The sequence below is a fragment of the Myripristis murdjan genome, chromosome 8 (genome assembly GCF_902150065.1).
Source record: "Myripristis murdjan chromosome 8, fMyrMur1.1, whole genome shotgun sequence".
Classification (NCBI taxonomy): domain Eukaryota; kingdom Metazoa; phylum Chordata; class Actinopteri; order Holocentriformes; family Holocentridae; genus Myripristis; species Myripristis murdjan.
The window spans coordinates 36,215,363-36,232,546 of record NC_043987.1 but is presented as its reverse complement, the minus strand read 5'-3'; the positions used below and the strand labels follow the sequence as shown (position 1 = coordinate 36,232,546).

The window sequence follows — 17,184 nt, the reverse complement described above, 5'->3', positions numbered from 1 at the left end:
AGCTGCTGTGAGTGCAGTCAAACCTCCGAACGTCTGGAGACGCTGTTACCCACAATCCCCTGCAGCGTTACAAAATCATAAAATCACTAAATGATAGAATCATAAATCATGAAGTCAAATCAAAGAGCGGTGTCTGTCAGTTTGATGAAAGCCTTTAGCTTGTTGGCTAAAGCTAGCCTTGCTGTCATTAGCCTGTTGTGCTCATTAGCGCATTAATTTGCTTGGTAAGCTAATTAGCATGAAGCTAGTTCCTGCGTCAGGCCAGGAGGCGGAGCTCCTGAGCGGAACCTGAACCTCTTATTTGGCCTGAGGGATTGTGGGTAAACCAGGTGATGCATTCTGGGTGAGGGGTTCTCCAACCTGATGCCCACCCCACAGGAAGGTGGGCGGGGCTTATACTTCGGAATTCAAGCCCCGCCCCCCTTCACACAGGCCCCGCCCCCCTGCCCTGACCTTCCTCCAGACTGGCGGCTCGGCTGTCACTCTGTTTTGGTTTGTTTCTGCTACATCACAACTGTGTGTGTGTGTGTGTGTGTGTGTGTGTGTGTGTGTGTGTCTGTGTGTGTGTGTGAGTGTGTGTGAGTGTGTGTGAGTGTGAGTGTGTGTGTGTGAGTGTGTGTGTGTGTCTGTGTGTGTGTGTGTGAGTGTGTGTGAGTGTGTGTGAGTGTGAGTGTGTGTGTGTGAGTGTGTGTGTGTGTGTGTGTGTGTGTGTGTGTGTGTGTGAGTGTGAGTGTGTGTGTGTGAGTGTGTGAGTGTGTGTGTGTGTGTGTGAGTGTGTGTGTGTGTGTGTGTGTGTGTGGTGTGTGTGTGTGTGTGTGTGTGTGGTGTGTGTGTGTGTGTGTGTGTGTGTGTGAGTGTGTGTGTGTGTGTGTGTGTGTGTGTGTGTGTGGTCAGAAGCTGGTGATCAGTTTTAGAATATTGACAACAGGCGTATCAATAACACTCTTATTCAATAATAATTAATCGTCTGTACATCGTCGAGTTTGAAACTGTGCAGAACCCGTCAAAGCAGCTGATTGGCCGAGTCCCTGACCAATCAGAAATCTGAGTTCTGTGAAGGGGCGTGTCCAAACGACAAGCCTCCTGGAGTCCTGATTGGCTGTCTCTCAGCCTGATGTCATGCCGCCATTGGTCGGTCGAGTCCGTGTCCTTCGTTGTGATTGGTCGGCAGGTCGTAGCCCGGCGCCATCGCAGAATGCTCCCTGATTGGCTGCTCAGATTTACATCACAGATGGTCATTGGTTAGTTGAATCCAGCCCTGGTTTCCACGGCGACGCAGCTGTCTGTCTGCCGGGGGTCAGAGGTTGGAGGACTGCTTGATGCTGTGGAAGGACACGCGGCTCGGAGACGTGGGCAGAGACGTGGCGCGCACCGCCCGGCTGCGCAGGGAGTGACGGTCCTGCCAACGAATCCAGCGCTTCCTCACCGCCGAGCGCACCTGCAGGCAGGGCGACAGGCAGGACGACAGGCAGGGCGACAGGCAGGACGAGAGACAGACAGGACGAGAGACAGACAGGACGAGAGACAGGGCGACAGGCAGGATGACAGGAAGGACGAGAGACAGGGCGACAGGCAGGCAGACAGGCAGGATGAGAGACAGACAGGCAGGACGACAGGAAGGACGAGAGACAGACAGGACGACAGGCAGGAAGACAGGAGACAGACAAGCAAGAAACAGACAGGTAGGGAGAAAGACAGACAGGAAGAAAGACATACAGGCAGACAGACAGGCAGATAGACAGGCAGGTTACCCCTGACAAAAGATTTTAGTGTGTCATGACTCAGCAAATCTGTTCAAACATCATGTTCAATAATCAATAATCAGTATCCATGTTGAACACCCCTGTGTTGACAGACAGGCAGTCTTACCTCACTGTTGAGGAAACAGTAGAAGACTGAGACGAAGAAGCCCTGGAGAGAGAGACAGGAAGACAGACAGGTAAAGTTAAACCACAGATCATCTCTACAGGGAGATGCTCCTCCTGCAGGGGGCGCTGCAGAGGCCGAGCAGAGTGTCGGCTCTGTAGATGATAATCCTGCTCCTCCTGCAGGGGGCGCTGCAGAGGCTGAGCAGAGTGTCGGCTCTGTAGATGATAATCCTGCTCCTCCTGCAGGGGGCGCTGCAGAGGCTGAGCAGAGTGTCGGCTCTGTAGATGATAATCCTGCTCCTCCTGCAGGGGGCGCTGCAGACGCCGAGCAGAGTGTCGGCTCTGTAGATGATAATCTGCTCCTCCGCTGCTTCAGAAGCTCCACATTTCTCTGAGCTCAGAGGAAGGAAATGTGGAACATTTAGGAAGCAGATGATTGGTTCTCCTGTGGTTCTGCAGCCAGTCAGCAGCACAGAGCCTCAATGCCAGTGCTAATCTGCTCACACTCACAGCATTTTACAGCCATGGATTATAATCTCAGTTTATAATCCTGTCTGCAGCAGAAATATGGACAGGAACAGTCCAGTTACTGATCAATATCTGGATCAAATGGACTGATCAGTTTAGAGCATTGAGCCCCACTGACCCACACAGATTCTGCTCTGTTTAGCTCAGTGCTGCCCCCGCTGGACACAACACTGACCTGCAGGCTGTTTAGCTCAGTGCTGCCCCCGCTGGACACAACACTGACCTGCAGGCTGTTTAGCTCAGTGCTGCCCCCGCTGGACACAACACTGACCTGCAGGCTGTTTAGCTCAGTGCTGCCCCCGCTGGACACAACACTGACCTGCAGGCTGTTTAGCTCAGTGCTGCCCCCGCTGGACACAACACTGACCTGCAGGCTGTTTTACCTGGAAAGACTCGAGGATGGAGTTGAAGTAGATGAAGACGATCTGCGCCACCTCGTCATCTCCTCCAGGATTCACGAAAAACAGCATGTAGGTGATTCCTAACAGAGGCAGCAGCACCAGCGTGGCCTTGACCGCCTTCCTGCAGCGCAGCATGCCACACACACACACACACACACACACACACACACACACACACACACACATATATGAGCACACACAAATATATCAACACATACACAAAATATATCAACACATACACATGAAATATATCAACATATACACAAATATATCAACACATAAACAAAATATATCAGCATATACATAAATGTATCAATACACAATATATCAACACATACACAAATATATCTGTATCAGGGAATTTAATAAAATAATTGATTAACCCTCGCGGTCCCCCGGGCGCGGCGGCTCCGCGGAGAGCCGAGTCGCAGTCCGGGCAGCGCAGCACGGAGCAATCCCTGCACAGGCCCAGGCCGCACGCCACGCAGCGAGAGGTGGTCTTCCTGTCGGCTCCCGGGGGGCACGCCCCGCACCTGACCCTGCGCCCCGCGGGGGTGCGGTTCCCGGGTCCGGAGGCGCGGTCCCGGGGCGGCATCAGCGCGGCCCTCCCCCTGGCCTCCCCGCGGGCCTGCCTGACCATGAGAGCGGCCGCGGGGGCCCTGGGCAGCCGGGCCCTGCGGCAGAGCAGCGGGGCCACCATGTCCCGTCCGACCCGCTCGAGGAAGAGCCTGCGTGAGTCGCGGCGTCCCGAGGCCCAGCCGGGCCTCATCTCCCTCCACAGCACCAGGGCGTTGTAGGCGGACACGTCCAGCACGTTGTGGAAGAGGGCCACGGGCCAGCGGCGGGTGGCCCTCCGGCAGCTGTAGGCGGCCACCAGTTTGTCCAGGTTGTCCACGCCGCCCTTGTTCTCGTTGTAGGCCAGCACGGCCAGCGGCTTGCGCTGGCGGGCTCCCTCGTCCACGCGGGGCGGCCCGTGCGCGGTGGTGAGCACGAGCACGCTCCTGTCCTTCTTGGCGGCGTAGCAGACCAGCGTGGCCTCGCGGGTGAAGGCGAACGCGGAGGCGAAGGGCTCCATGCCTCCTTTGGTGGGGGGCCTGCCCCGGCCGCGCCGGGCCGGGGGAGCCTCGCCCCTGCGCCGGGCGGCGAGGAAGGCGGTCCTGAGCCTGAGCTCGAGGGGGCGGGCGGGCAGCTCGGGCCTGTTCCTGCGCACGGTGCCCACCAGCCTGAGGTCCCGCTCCCTCAGCAGCCGCAGGGCCAGGGGCAGCGAGGTGAAGAAGTTGTCGCAGGTGACGGTGCGGCCCCGCATGCCCTCGGTCAGCTCGGCGACCACGCGCTCGCCCAGGGAGCAGCGGCCGGGCCCCGTCAGGTCCTCCCCGCTCCTGCCCGCGTACAGGCTCATGGCGCAGGCGTAGCTGGACCTGGCGTCGCAGGCCACCCAGATCTTGAGGCCGTACCGGGCGGGCTTGCTGGGCATGTACTGCCTGAAGGAGCAGCGACCTGAGAGGGGAGGAGAGGGGAGGGGAGGAGAGGAGAGTTAGAACCGAGAGGCTTAGAGACGTTTACGCTCGAGACGGGCGATGAGAAGAGAGGAGACGAGACGAGAGGAGAGGAGAGGAGAGAAAGGGAGGGGAGAGACGAATCGGGAGGGGAGGGGAGGACTAGAGAGTTATGACGACCGAGAGGCTTAGAGACGTTTACGCTTGAAACATTCGAGGCGGAGAGAAGGAGGAGAGGAGAGGAGAGGAGAGGAGAGGACAGGAGAAGAGAAGAGAAGAGAAGACGAGAGGGGAAACGGAGAGACGGCTCCTACCTCTGAAGGGCACCAGCTGCTCGTCCACCGTCACGTGGGGGCCCGGGTCGTACAGCAGGGGCAGCCTGGCGGTCCACGCGTCCCACAGCTCCCTCACGGCCGCGAGCCTGTCTCCCCCGGCCGCCTCCGCTCTCTCCCTCCTGGTGGCCCTGTCGTCGAAGCGCAGCGCGGCCGACAGCCGGAAGAACCTCTTGAGGGGCATGGCGGCCCTGAACAGGGGCCTGCCGCAGTCGCGGTCCCACAGGCTGCGGCAGGCCTCCCCTTTGGACCTGTACACCCCCGAGAGCAGCAGCAGGCCCACGTAGCCCAGCAGCTCCGTCTCGTCCGCGTCCCTCCACTCGTCTCCCTCGAGGTCGTCTTCCCCCTCGCTCCCGCTCCCGCTCTCGCTCGCCTCGTCTCCTTCTCCCTCTCCCTCTCCCTCTCCCTCTCCCTCTCCCTCCGCGCCGCTCTCGCTCGTCTCGCTCCCTTCTCCTTCCCTTCCCCCTCCCGCTTCCCCTTCCCCTTCCCCGCTCTCCTCCTCCTCCTCCTCCTCCTCCTCCTCCTCCTCCTCCTCCTCGTCAGGAGCCTTCCGAGCGCGGGCCCTGAGACGACCCTCCCTGTTGGTGTGGGCCAGGACGGACGAGAGGATGGCCGGGGTGAGGAACGCGCGCACCGCCGACGCGGGGTCCGCGCACAGCCTCCGGGCCAGGGCGGTGGGGCCCCTCGGCCCCGACAGGCTGATCCTGCCCGGGTCCGCTCGAACGCGGGGGTCCAGGGACCAGGTCGTGTTGCCGTCCCTGGAGGGCAGCTCCTCCTCCTCCTCCTCCTCCTCCTCCTCCTCCTCCTCCTCCTCCTCCTCCTCCTGTTCCTCCTCCTGTTCCGCCCCCTCAGCCTCCCCCTCACCCCGCTCCTGTCCCGCCGACTCCGGGGAGAAGCCCCGCCCCCCTCGGCCAGCTGGGCCTCGCTTAAGCCTCTCCCCGGAGCCCCTACGGCTCCCGGGTCTTTTTGACCCACCCGGGGCGCCGCGAGGGTTAAATCAGTAAATCATCTTATTACTGTTATTGGATGAAAGACATCATTTGCAGAGTAACCAACTCCCTGCCGTGCTGATAGTTTAACAGCACGACCTGATGATGCTGCTTCAGTTTAAAATGATCCTGAAGCTGCGAGTTCGTTCAGCAGCTCACCGGCTAATGTGTGTTTGTGCATGAAGAAGAAGCGTTGTTTAAAAACTGACGAGAACAGTGTGTTCTGTGGCGTGGAACCCTGTCAGGCAGCCATGATGGAGGAGCTGTGGAGTCAGAATTCTGACTTTATTTTCTCAGAATTCAGTTGTTTTGTTAGTTTTATTTATTATGTGGCCTGTAGTTAACAGATAACCTGTTGCTTCATGTATGATGGATGTTATTGGATCACCGGGATTATGTGATGCAGATTCTATCAGACCACAATACGTCTCTGACTGTTTTATCCTTAAGTGTTTTTATCAGGTGCAGTAAGGTGTGTGTGTGTGTGTGTGTGTGTGTGTGTGTGTGCTTGTGGGTGTCACCTGGAGGGAGTAGTGATGCGTCTAATGCAGAATGCTAGAGAGACATTGCATGTAGAGATGCATGTGACCCCCCTCCCTTAGTCCCTGCTGCTGGCCAGCCCACTCTGAGCAAAGGAGTGCGTAAGCCTTCCGAGGTCAGAATACAGCCTCTCCTTCACCAAGATCCTCACCTTGCCTCCTTGTTGGCAGCACAGGGTAACTGGAATTATGCAACTTCAAGCTAAAAAGCAGGGGATCGCAGGGCAGCAGTGGGCCTCACCAGCCAACCACTGCCCCACCGCCCATGTGGCTAAATCTGGGAGGCTACTTTGGCTAGGGGAGTAAACCCCGAAACCAAATCTGCACATGGGGACAGGCACAGGTGGAGTCCAACAAACTGGACCACCAGCAGTTCCCTGCAACTCCAGCCAGATGAAGGTCATCATGGGTTTCTCATGCCACTGGAGTCCATCTGGTGGAGTGAAGATGGTGGGAGTGAGGACTGCGCACCCTTACCCTCACCTTAAACCTTACCTCTGCACTAGCTTCTGGGAGCTGGGAGCAGCTGGGAGTGCCTAGCCAAACCATGCACACAGGCAGCAATGGAGTGATGGTCATTGCGACTACGGGATGGAGCAGTGCATCACCTCAACAGCTTTCATCAAGACAGAGCAGAAGGACCTGGAAAAGGTGGTTTAAAAATTGTCTGCTCCCCAAACTCCAGCTGATCAACCGCAACCGTCGGAGCATCCCCCTCGCAGTCGAAAAACAAAACAAAGAAAAACATACTTATGCATCGCTACGTGGAATGTCCGCACACTGTTGGACTTGGCCGAAACACCTGACAGGCTCCACTGCAGGACAGCACTTGTGGCCCTGGAGCTTTCCAAATACAACATTGATATTGCATTGATATTGCAGCACTCAGCACGACCACTGCATGGAGAGGACTCCCTGACAGAGGTTGGTGCGGGTTACACTTTCTTCTGGAAGGGGGTCCCCGAAGGCACCTGCTGCATCCATGGAGTGAGCTTCGCTGTGAAGACCAAACTGCTGCAGCGCATGCCAGAATCCCCCATCAGCATCAACGAAAGACTGATGACGTGGCATATTCCCCTTACAAAGGGACGCTTTGCCACCCTCATTAGTGCTTATGCACCAACTCTAGATGCCAAGCACAACATCAAGGAGGACTTCTACTGGATGCTTGATTACATCATACAAAAAACCCTGATCATGGACAAGCTCATACTCATGGGAGACTTCAATGCCAGAGTGGGCACAGAGCATCTGGTATGGAACCAGATTATTGGTCAGCATGGTGTGGGCAAAATGAACAACAATGGACTATGGCTTCTGTCCCTCTGTGTGGAACATCACCTGGTCATCGCCAACACCATCTTCCAGATGAAGAAGAGGCTCAAAACAACCTGGCAGCACCCCCACTCAAAGCATTGGCACCTCCTGGACTGCGTGATTGTGCGCCAAAAGGACAATCGGGATGTTACTACCACCCGAGTCATGCATGGAGCCGACCATCTCATGGTCAGATCTAAGCTCCTCATGAGCTTCAGTCCCGTCATCCAAAGAGCTTCAAAAAGAAAACTCAGCTGTGCGGCCCTGAACATCCTCACCACCAAAGACAACTCCTTGCAAAGAGTCTTGACCAGATCCAGCTCTACGTCATGCTGTCCACAGCGCAGCCACAGAGACGGTCCATCAAGGAAAAGTCACCAGGACTGGTTCGATTACAACTCTGCCAAAATACATTCTCTCCTTCAAACACAACATCAAGCTCATAAAGCACTCCTGTCTTGCCCTGGATCTTCCTCCCGGAAGGCCACCTTTGCTGCAAGAGCTGAGACCAAGCAGGCCCTCCGAGTCATGAAGGACACCTGGTGGGTTCAGAAGGCCGAGGAGATCCAAAACTTGGCAGACTGCAACAACACCCAGGGCTTCTATGATGCCATCAAAGCTCTGTACGGCCCCAGGAAGCAGGCAGTTGTCCCCGTCCGTTCAGCTGATGGTACCACATTTTTTAAGGACCGCCACGAGATCCTTGGCCGCTGGGCAAATCACTTTGAGACTCTGCTCAATCAGACCAACCCCGCTGACCCTCACATTCTGGACAAACTCCCAGACCTGCCATCAGTCCCGCATCTTGACATCCCACCGCAGTACTCTGAGACCTGCCAAGCCATTAGGGACCTGAAAAACAACAAAAGCGCAGGATGGCATCCCGGCCGAGGTTTTCAAACAGGGGGGATACTTCCTCACACGATGCCTGCACCTCCTCATCTCGAAGATCTGGAAGCATGAGACCCTCCCACAGGACTGGAAGGATGCCAGCATCATCGTCATCTATAAACGCAAAGGTGACAGAGCGGTCTGTGGGAACAGCTGCAGAATCTCACTCCTCTCCATAGCAGGGAAAGTGCTGGCAAAGATCATGCTCAGATGTTCAGACTGGTGGAGCACATCTGAGAGGCTGTTCTTCCGGAAACTCAGTGTGGCTTCCAGAAGGCTAGATCCACCACCAACATGATCTTCATCCTGATGCAGCTATTGGACAAAAAGCATAGAGCAGCACAAAGATCTTTATAAAGCTTTCATTGACCTCAGCAAAGTGTTTGATACCATAAACCTTGAGATGCTCTGGAGACAACTCTCCAAACTTGGGGTACCACCCAAGTTTCTATCCATCCTGCAGCAGCTGCATGATGGTATGCAAGCCAAAGTCCTCGCAGGAGAACTCCAGTCAAGTTCTTTGACGTAAAAGTCGGAGTGAAGCAAGGCTGTGTCTTGGCACCAGCGCTTTTTAATCTCCTCCTCTCTGCCATCACCTACCTCTTCCACTGTGCCCTGGGCCCCAAAGATGGTGTCAGCCTGGACCACCGCCTGGACGGCAGTCTTTTTAACATTCATTGCCTCCAGGCTCACACCAAAACAAAGGCCTGCCAGATCTGTGAGCTGCAATATGCTGATGACTGTGCAGTCTTAGTGCACAGCTCAGAGTCTATGCGGTATGCCCTCAATACCATCTCCACTCTCTACCAGTCCTTTGGTCTCCAAGTCAACACCCAAAAAACTAAAATCATGATCCAACTCACTACCTAACCTTCTTCACCCCCCAGTTTCAACATAAATGGTGTCCCATTGAAAACAGTTGTTCACTTCACTAACCTTGGCTCCACACTATCTTTACACTGCTCCCTCGACACTGATACTCAGATCAACAAAGCCTCATCAGCCTTTGGACGCTTGCGCCGTAGGGCTTTTGACAACCGCAACCTGAAGGTCAGCACCAAGGTCACCGTCTATAATGTCCCCCAATGTGTGTCGACCCTACTGTAGGGGGCAGAAACATGGACTCCATACAGACGGCATATCACTAATCTGGCGGGCTTCCACACACGCTGCCTTCAGAAGATCCTCGCTCTGTCCTGGGAAGACCGCGTCCCCAACACGGAAATCCTGGACAGCACCAAATGTGGACGGATGTGTGGTTCATGAATCGGCCTTGACAGCCACATGAAGTGGCACCAGCAGCAACATCGCTGAACCTCCACCCCCACCTCCAACCTGGAGCAAGCATCATCATCGTTCACGATGGACAGTGTGATGGAAGTGTGTGTGTGTGTGTGTGTGTGTGTTGGCTTATTACCGATCAAATAAACCAAATCATATCAAAACTCTCGGTTAGACAGTAGACTGTGGTAACCTAGCTGCAGGTTCGGTCCTGTTATGCTCCATTATGTTTTATTTGACATTTTGATATTGTGTTCATTTTTCTTGGAGTTCTTAATGTAAAACATTGAACAACTTCTCCTAGAATGAAGTTTGGTTTGGTTTCTCCTTCGGTTTGAATCTGCTGAGTTTCAGTTTAGGTGAACTGTCCCTTTAAAGTCTGAGCTGGAGCCTCACCTGTACTGGATGGTCTCAGACGTCGTCGACGCCCTCAATTTGGTCATGAGGATGCGGACAATGTTGAACAGGAAGATGAAGTTGATCTGAGGAACAGAGGAGACCATCATCACCACCATCATCATCATCATCATCATCACCATCATCACCACCATCATCATCATCACCACCATCATCACCATCATCATCACCATCATCACCACCACCATCATCATCATCATCATCATCATCATCATCATCACCATCACCATCATCATCACCATCATCATCACCATCATCACCACCATCATCATCATCGCCACTATCATCATCAGACAGTTGTGGTGATTTAAGGTGGACTGGCTCAGACACTTGGGGTGATTTAAAGTGGACTGGCTCAGACACTTGGGGTGATTTAAGGTGGACTGGCTTAGACACTTGGGGTGATTTAAGGTGGACTGGCTTATACACTTGGGGTGATTTAAGGTGGACTGGTGTGTTCTCACCAGCAGCACCAGGATCATGGGTCCTTGGTAAATGTAGTCAGTATAAACTCCTGCTTTCTTCCCAAACCAGCACCTGTCAATCAAAACACCAACACCAATCAGATCACAGTACAGAGCTTGTCCAATCAGAACAGAGCTCAGGTCCTGTGTCCAGGAAATGACATCATTCTGATCTATCCCACAATTCCCCACACCTCTCTCTAAAAAACTATCTGTCTATCTACCCGTCATATTAACAACAACAACAACAACAACAACAACGTCACTTACTTTTCATTGTCATAGTAGAGCTTCCCCACTGCCCAGGCTACGATGATAGGAAATGGAATACCTGCAGACACACAGACAGGAAGGCAGACAGACAGACAGAGAGACAGGCAGACAGACAGGCAGAGAGACTTTTTTAGTGTGTGTGTGTGTGTTTTAGTATGTGTGTGTGTGTTTTAGTGTGTGTGTGTGTGTGTGTGTGTGTGTGTGTGTGTGTGCAGACCCCAGCCGATGCAGATGAACATCCACTTGCGCAGTCTGTCGGTGGAGTAGGTGAGCACCACGGCCGTGTGCAGGTAGCAGCCCTCACCGAACATCCAGAAGAAGTTGGTCACATGGAAATAATTATAGGCTGCAGTGACCAACCTGCACCACACCTGGACACACACACACACACACACACACACACACACCCACCCACACACACACACACACACACACACACACACACACACACACTTATGAGCTATGATCACAGACAAAAGTCAGTAATGAAAGTGAAATCCAAAGACGTCATGTTGAATATGTTGAATAAAACGACTAGAGGCACCTGGGGGAGCGTCACCTGCAGAGATGGAAGAGCGGAACCGTTTTCACGCAACGCAAATTGTAATCTAGAAAGTACACCGCTGAATTATAGATTACGTGTTTTGTTACTTGAAAGAATATTTTCATTAAGATCTTTTGTTTGTACATCTCCTGTGTTGACTTCAGATCCGTGACTCCTCACCGTTTGGATTGTTTTTTTCCTGCATGTGGGATTTTCTGTATGTATGTATCTCAGGAGTCGTTATCTCAGGACTCGTTATCTTAGGACTCGTTATCTCAGGACTCGTTATCTCGGGACTCGTTATCTCAGGACTCATTATCTCGGGACTCGTTGATCCAGGACTCGTGATCTCACGAATAATTATCTCAGGACTCATTATCTCAGGACTTGTTGATCCAGCACTCGTTATCTCAGGACTCGTTATCTCAGGACTCGTTTGCTCAGGACTCGTTGATCCAGGACTCGTTAACTCAGGACTCGTTAACTCAGGACTCGTTATCTCAGGACTCGTTATCTCAGGACTCGGTGATCCAGGACTTGTTATCTCAGGACTCGTTGATCCAGGACTCGTTGATCCAGGACTCGTTGATCCAGGACTCGGTTTCGAGGGACTCGTTATCTCAGGAGTTGTTGATCCAGGACTCGTTATCTCAGGACTCGTTATCTCAGGACTCATTATCCTTGGACTCGTTATCTCAGGACTCGTTATCTCAGGACTCGTTATCTCGGGACTCGTTGATCCAGGACTCGTTATCTCAGGACTCATTATCTCAGGACTTGTTGATCCAGGACTCGTTATCTCAGGACTCTTTGATCCAGGACTCTGTATCAAGGGACTCGTTATCTCAGGACTCGTTGATCCAGGACTCATTATCTTAGGACTCGTTATCTCAGGACTCGTTATCTCAGGACTCATTATCCTTGGACTTGTTATCTCAGGACTCGGTATCGAGGGACTCGTTATCTCAGGACTCATTATCCTTGGACTTGTTATCTCAGGACTCGGTATCGAGGGACTTGTTGTCTTGTCAGGATTCAGGATGAAAAGGGAATGTACAAGAAAAACGAGTCACTCAAAACACATGAAAAACTTAAAGACCTCATGAATGGACTCTTTCCTGATTTGATGGAGTTGAAACAGTTTGGAGTTGAAACCCTATGACTCACCTGGCAGGAGAGAAACACTTTTATTTTGAAGGGACAGGATGAGAGAGGATGTTGGGTTTAAGGTTTTTATTGGTTGAAATTTGAATTTACAGCCACTAGTGCAGGATGATGCCACTGTTTAAGATGCTCTGCTTTACAGGAAGAAGAGGTCATCACAGAGAACACACCCACACACACCCACACCCACACACACAAACACACACACACACACACACACACACACACAGGCTCTGAACCCCTCTCTCTCCTCCTCAGTGTTGTTGATTGCTTCGTTTCCCTGGTGATAGTCGCTAAGGACAGATGGTAACAGATTCATCCCATGTTCTCCCAGTGTGTGTGTGTGTGTGTGTGTGTGTGTGAGTGTGTGTGAGTGGGTGTGTACCTGGTTGCTCTCGGTAACAGCAGGGTTCATGGTTAACTGGACGATGAACCAGGTTGCGTTCCTTAGGATGAAAGCAGAGATCAGATTCCAGTGGATGATGTTCCTCAGACAGCGGATACTCCTACACACACAAACAGACACACACACACACACACACACACACACAGAGAGAGAGAGAGAGAGCGACAGCTGAATGAGCGAGTTAATTTGAGTTTAGAACTGGTGCTGGTTGTTTTGTCACGGCTGGGCCTCGTCAAGAATCAACCATCAGCCTCAGCAGCAGGAAGGAGGGCGGGGCCACAAATACTTGTAGCCAATCAGCGTTAAGTAACGAGAAGCTCATTAATAATGAATGAGCCTGTCAGCTGTTTTCTCAGGGGGAGTCTGACCTCATGCCTGGTCTAACACTGTTAGCCTGGGGCTAGAAGCTTTTGAATGTGTGTGTGTGTGTGTGTGTGTGTTGACAAACCTCTGATTGAACTGAACACACATGAATAATTATCAACATAAATAAAGCAACAGGAAGCAAAATGTAAAAGTCATTCATTCATAAACAACAAATTCACATGAGCTTCATTCACCGTGTGAATGCACGTGTGTGTGTGTGTGCGTGCACGTGCGCTTGTGTGTGTGCGTGTGTGTGCGCGTGCGCTTGTGTGTGTGTGTGTTCCTCCTGTCTCTCTCTCAGTGTCTGTCTTGTTCTAATCCTGTCTCCTTCTTCTCCCTTTCATCTCTAATCCTCAAAGAATGCCTTGGCATCATCCAACACAGACAGACAGGCAGGCAGACAGACAGACAGGCAGACAGACAGACAGACAGGCAGACAGACAGGCAGGCAGGCAGACAGACAGACAGACAGGCAGACAGACAGACAGACAGGCAGACAGACAGGCAGACAGGCAGACAGACAGACAGAAAGGCAGACAGGCAGGCAGGCAGACAGACAGACAGGCAGACAGACAGGCAGACAGGCAGACAGACAGACAGGCAGACAGACAGGCAGACAGACAGACAGACAGACAGACAGACAGAAAGGCAGACAGGCAGGCAGACAGACAGACAGGCAGGCAGACAGACAGACAGACAGATAGACAGGCAGGCAGACAGACAGACAGGCAGGCAGAGAAAGATGGCGTGACTGCTCCACATAGATTCTGCTTTCTGTTTGTTATTTTCTTACTTTTCTCTGGTTCTCTGACCTTCCTCACTTCTGCACTGACAACATATGATCACAGCACAGAGATTCAGATTCAGATTCAGATTCAGATTCAGATTCAGATTCAGACGACTTCATTTGTCCTAAAAAAGGCACTTCAGTTTCTCCAGTCTACCGTGACACAAACACCAACTTACAACAGCAGCAAACAACAGTGTGTCAGAGAGAATCAGCCGGCATATGGGCAAGAGGTGCACACAGGGGCTACCTGCAGTTCATGTTCAGTACAGGTTCATAAATTAGTACCATGTATGAAAAAAAATTAAACAATAATAAAAGAGTCAGCAGCTCTCACAGAAGCTTTGTCACAAGAAAGACACCTGAACAAGTCAAGTTATCATAAACCACACACACATATTCATTTAAAGCAAACTTCTGTTGGCATTCAGCAGCCTGATAGCAGAAGGAATGAAGGACTTTGATTATCTGTTGGTTTTCCTGGGGGTCATTACAGTGAACTCACTGGACAGGATGTGGTCAGGTTGCCTCACTGTTACTTTTGCCTTCTGGGCCACACGTTTCTCCCAGAGCTCCACTTGGCCGAAGGAGATCCTACGGGACGTGGAGTGTAACCAGGGAAACGGGCCTCCGAGGAGAAGCAGGAAGAAGAAACACCGAGGGAAACGTGGCGGGGTCAGAAAGAGGCTACGAGCGCGAGCACGCCGTCCACCTCTTCCCAGTATCCTGCTGGCCAACGTCCAATCCATGGACAACAAGTTGGACGACATCAGGGCCCGGGTCCGCTTCCAGAGAGATGTGAGGGACTGCAACATCCTTTGTTTCACGGAGACATGGCTCACGCCGAAGGTGCCGGACCACGCCGTTCACCCAGCAGAAACATTCACTGTGTTTCGCATGGACAGAACGAAGGAATCCGGCAAATCAAAAGGTGGTGGAGTGTGTTTCCTGACCAACAACAACTGGTGTGATCCGAGGAAAGTTTCTGTTCTGTCGCGTTCATGCTCACCGGACCTCGAACACCTGGCTATCCTCTGTCGCCCTTTCTATCTGCCCCGGGAGTTTTCTGCGGTCATCGTCTTTGCCGTTTATATTCCACCACAGGCGGACACGGACACATGATTACATGATACCATCAGCAAACCCTACCAGGGGCGCCTCCAGAAATTTTTCATAGGGGTGGCCAGACGGGACCACTCAAAATCTTCTCACCAAAAGTAAAAACCATAATTTCAGGATGTTATTATACTGTTGTAGTATACAGGCTCTCTCTCTTCTCCTGTACTAATTTTCTTTTTAAAATAAGAATGGATTTCTGTAGACGTTCTCTTCATTGTGTGCAAATTGACATAACGTATACAAGCAGCAGCTAGCGTTAGCTAGCTACGTAACTCAGTGCGACATGTCACTGGCCAGGGGGCGGGGCTACTGTGAGTGATGGAAGGTCAAGAGCGGCTTCCTGGGCCTGGCTGGCTGTGCATTTGGGATGAAACGCATAACTGACAATAGAATCTATGTGACTGGCCAGTAGGGTGACCAGCAAATTTACAGGGGGGGCTGTGGCCACCCCTGGCCACCCCTTGGTGGTGCCCCTGAACACTACACCAAACACCCGGACGCAGCCCTCATCGTGGCCGGTGATTTCAACTAAACAAGGTGAACCGGTTATGCTGAACTTTTTCCAGCACGTCACATGTCCCACGAGGGGTGACAACACTCTGGACCACTGTTACACTCCATTCAAGAACGGATACAAAGCCGTATCACTGCCGGCTTTTGGGTGGGTGGATAAGTCTATCCACGAGGCTCTGAAAGCACGTAGCGCTGCCTATAACGAGGGACTCATCACCGGAGACATGTCACCGTACAAAGCCGCAGCCTACAAGCTCAGGAAAGCGGTGAGAGCGGCTTATAGGCGTTACAGGGATACGGTGGAGGAACAAATGTGCAACCGCGACAGGAGACGCATGGGGCAAGGACTGCGGACGATAACGGATTATAGAGGACGGCTGTTGTGGACTCCTCACTGGCGGAAGAACTAAACACCTTTTTTGCTCGCTTTGAGGCTGGCGGCGCTAGCGCTGTGGCTAGCGCTGTGGCTAGCGCTGTGGCTAGTGCTGTGGCTAGCGTAATTGAAGCAGGCGACCTGACCGGTGAGGAGGACCGTCCACTCTCGCTCTCGGAGCACGACGTGAGGAGAGCTCTGAGACGAGTGAACAGCAGGAAGGCAGCCGGTCCAGATGGCATCCCCGGACGGCTGCTAAAATCCTGTGCTAGCCAGCTAGCTCCGGTGTTCACAACCATCTTTAATCTGTCCCTGGCCCACTCTGTCGTCCCCACCTGCCTAAAAAAAGTCCACCATCATCCCTGTGCCTAAAAAGACCAACCCAGCTGGTCTAAATGACTTCCGCCCTGTAGCTCTGACCTCCGTGGTGATGAAGTGCTTTGAAAGACTCATCAAAGACTTCATCTGCTCATCACTGCCGGACTCCCTGGACCCCCTTCAGTTCGCCTATCGCCCCAATAGGAGTACTGACGACGCCATCACCCATGTCCTCCACTCCACCCTCTCCCACCTGGACTGGTAAGGGGAATTATGTGCGTTTGCTGTTTATTGATTACAGCTCAGCATTTAACACCATAGTTCCCCACAGACTGGTCACCAAGCTCAGGGACCTGGGGCTGAGTTCCTCACTCTGCTCCTGGGTTCAGAGCTTCCTGACTGGCAGACCACAGGTGGTGAAGGTTGGAGCCCACACCTCCAGCTCCCGTACCTCCACACTGGTGCCCCCCAAGGCTGCGTACTGAGCCCTCTGCTATACTCCCTGTACACCCATGACTGCACAGCGACACACCAATCCAACATCACTGTGAAATTTGACACAGGATGACACAGTGGTGGTAGGCCTGATCTCCAACAACAACAAGGCGGCCTATCTGGAGGAGGTGGAGCTGCTGTCTTCATGGTGTAAGGACAACAACCTGGACCTGAATGTCGCCAAGACCAAGGAGGTGGTGGTCGATTTCAGGAGAGAGAGGCAGAGGATCCACTATGCGCCGCTCAGAATCTACGGGACCCCGGTGGAGAGAGTGAGTAATTACAGGTACCTCGGGGTTCACA

At 52.8% G+C, this 17,184-nt stretch overlaps 1 protein-coding gene across 1 annotated transcript in view; it reads right to left on the bottom strand.

Moving 5' to 3' along the window:
• Positions 1 to 1,226: 1,226 nt before the first annotated feature.
• The window catches only part of crhr1 (corticotropin releasing hormone receptor 1), a 37,152-nt gene continuing 21,194 nt past the window's right edge, over positions 1,227 to 17,184 (bottom strand). Inside the window, exons 3-10 of the mRNA XM_030057799.1 lie at positions 12,890 to 13,010; positions 11,014 to 11,167; positions 10,794 to 10,854; positions 10,524 to 10,596; positions 10,039 to 10,124; positions 2,780 to 2,918; positions 1,870 to 1,911; positions 1,227 to 1,438 (exon numbers count right to left, since the gene is read on the bottom strand). Of these exons, the coding sequence (XP_029913659.1) occupies positions 1,298 to 1,438; positions 1,870 to 1,911; positions 2,780 to 2,918; positions 10,039 to 10,124; positions 10,524 to 10,596; positions 10,794 to 10,854; positions 11,014 to 11,167; positions 12,890 to 13,010 (817 nt within the window). The 3' untranslated portion in view covers positions 1,227 to 1,297. The remainder of the gene's footprint in view (positions 1,439 to 1,869; positions 1,912 to 2,779; positions 2,919 to 10,038; positions 10,125 to 10,523; positions 10,597 to 10,793; positions 10,855 to 11,013; positions 11,168 to 12,889; positions 13,011 to 17,184) is intronic.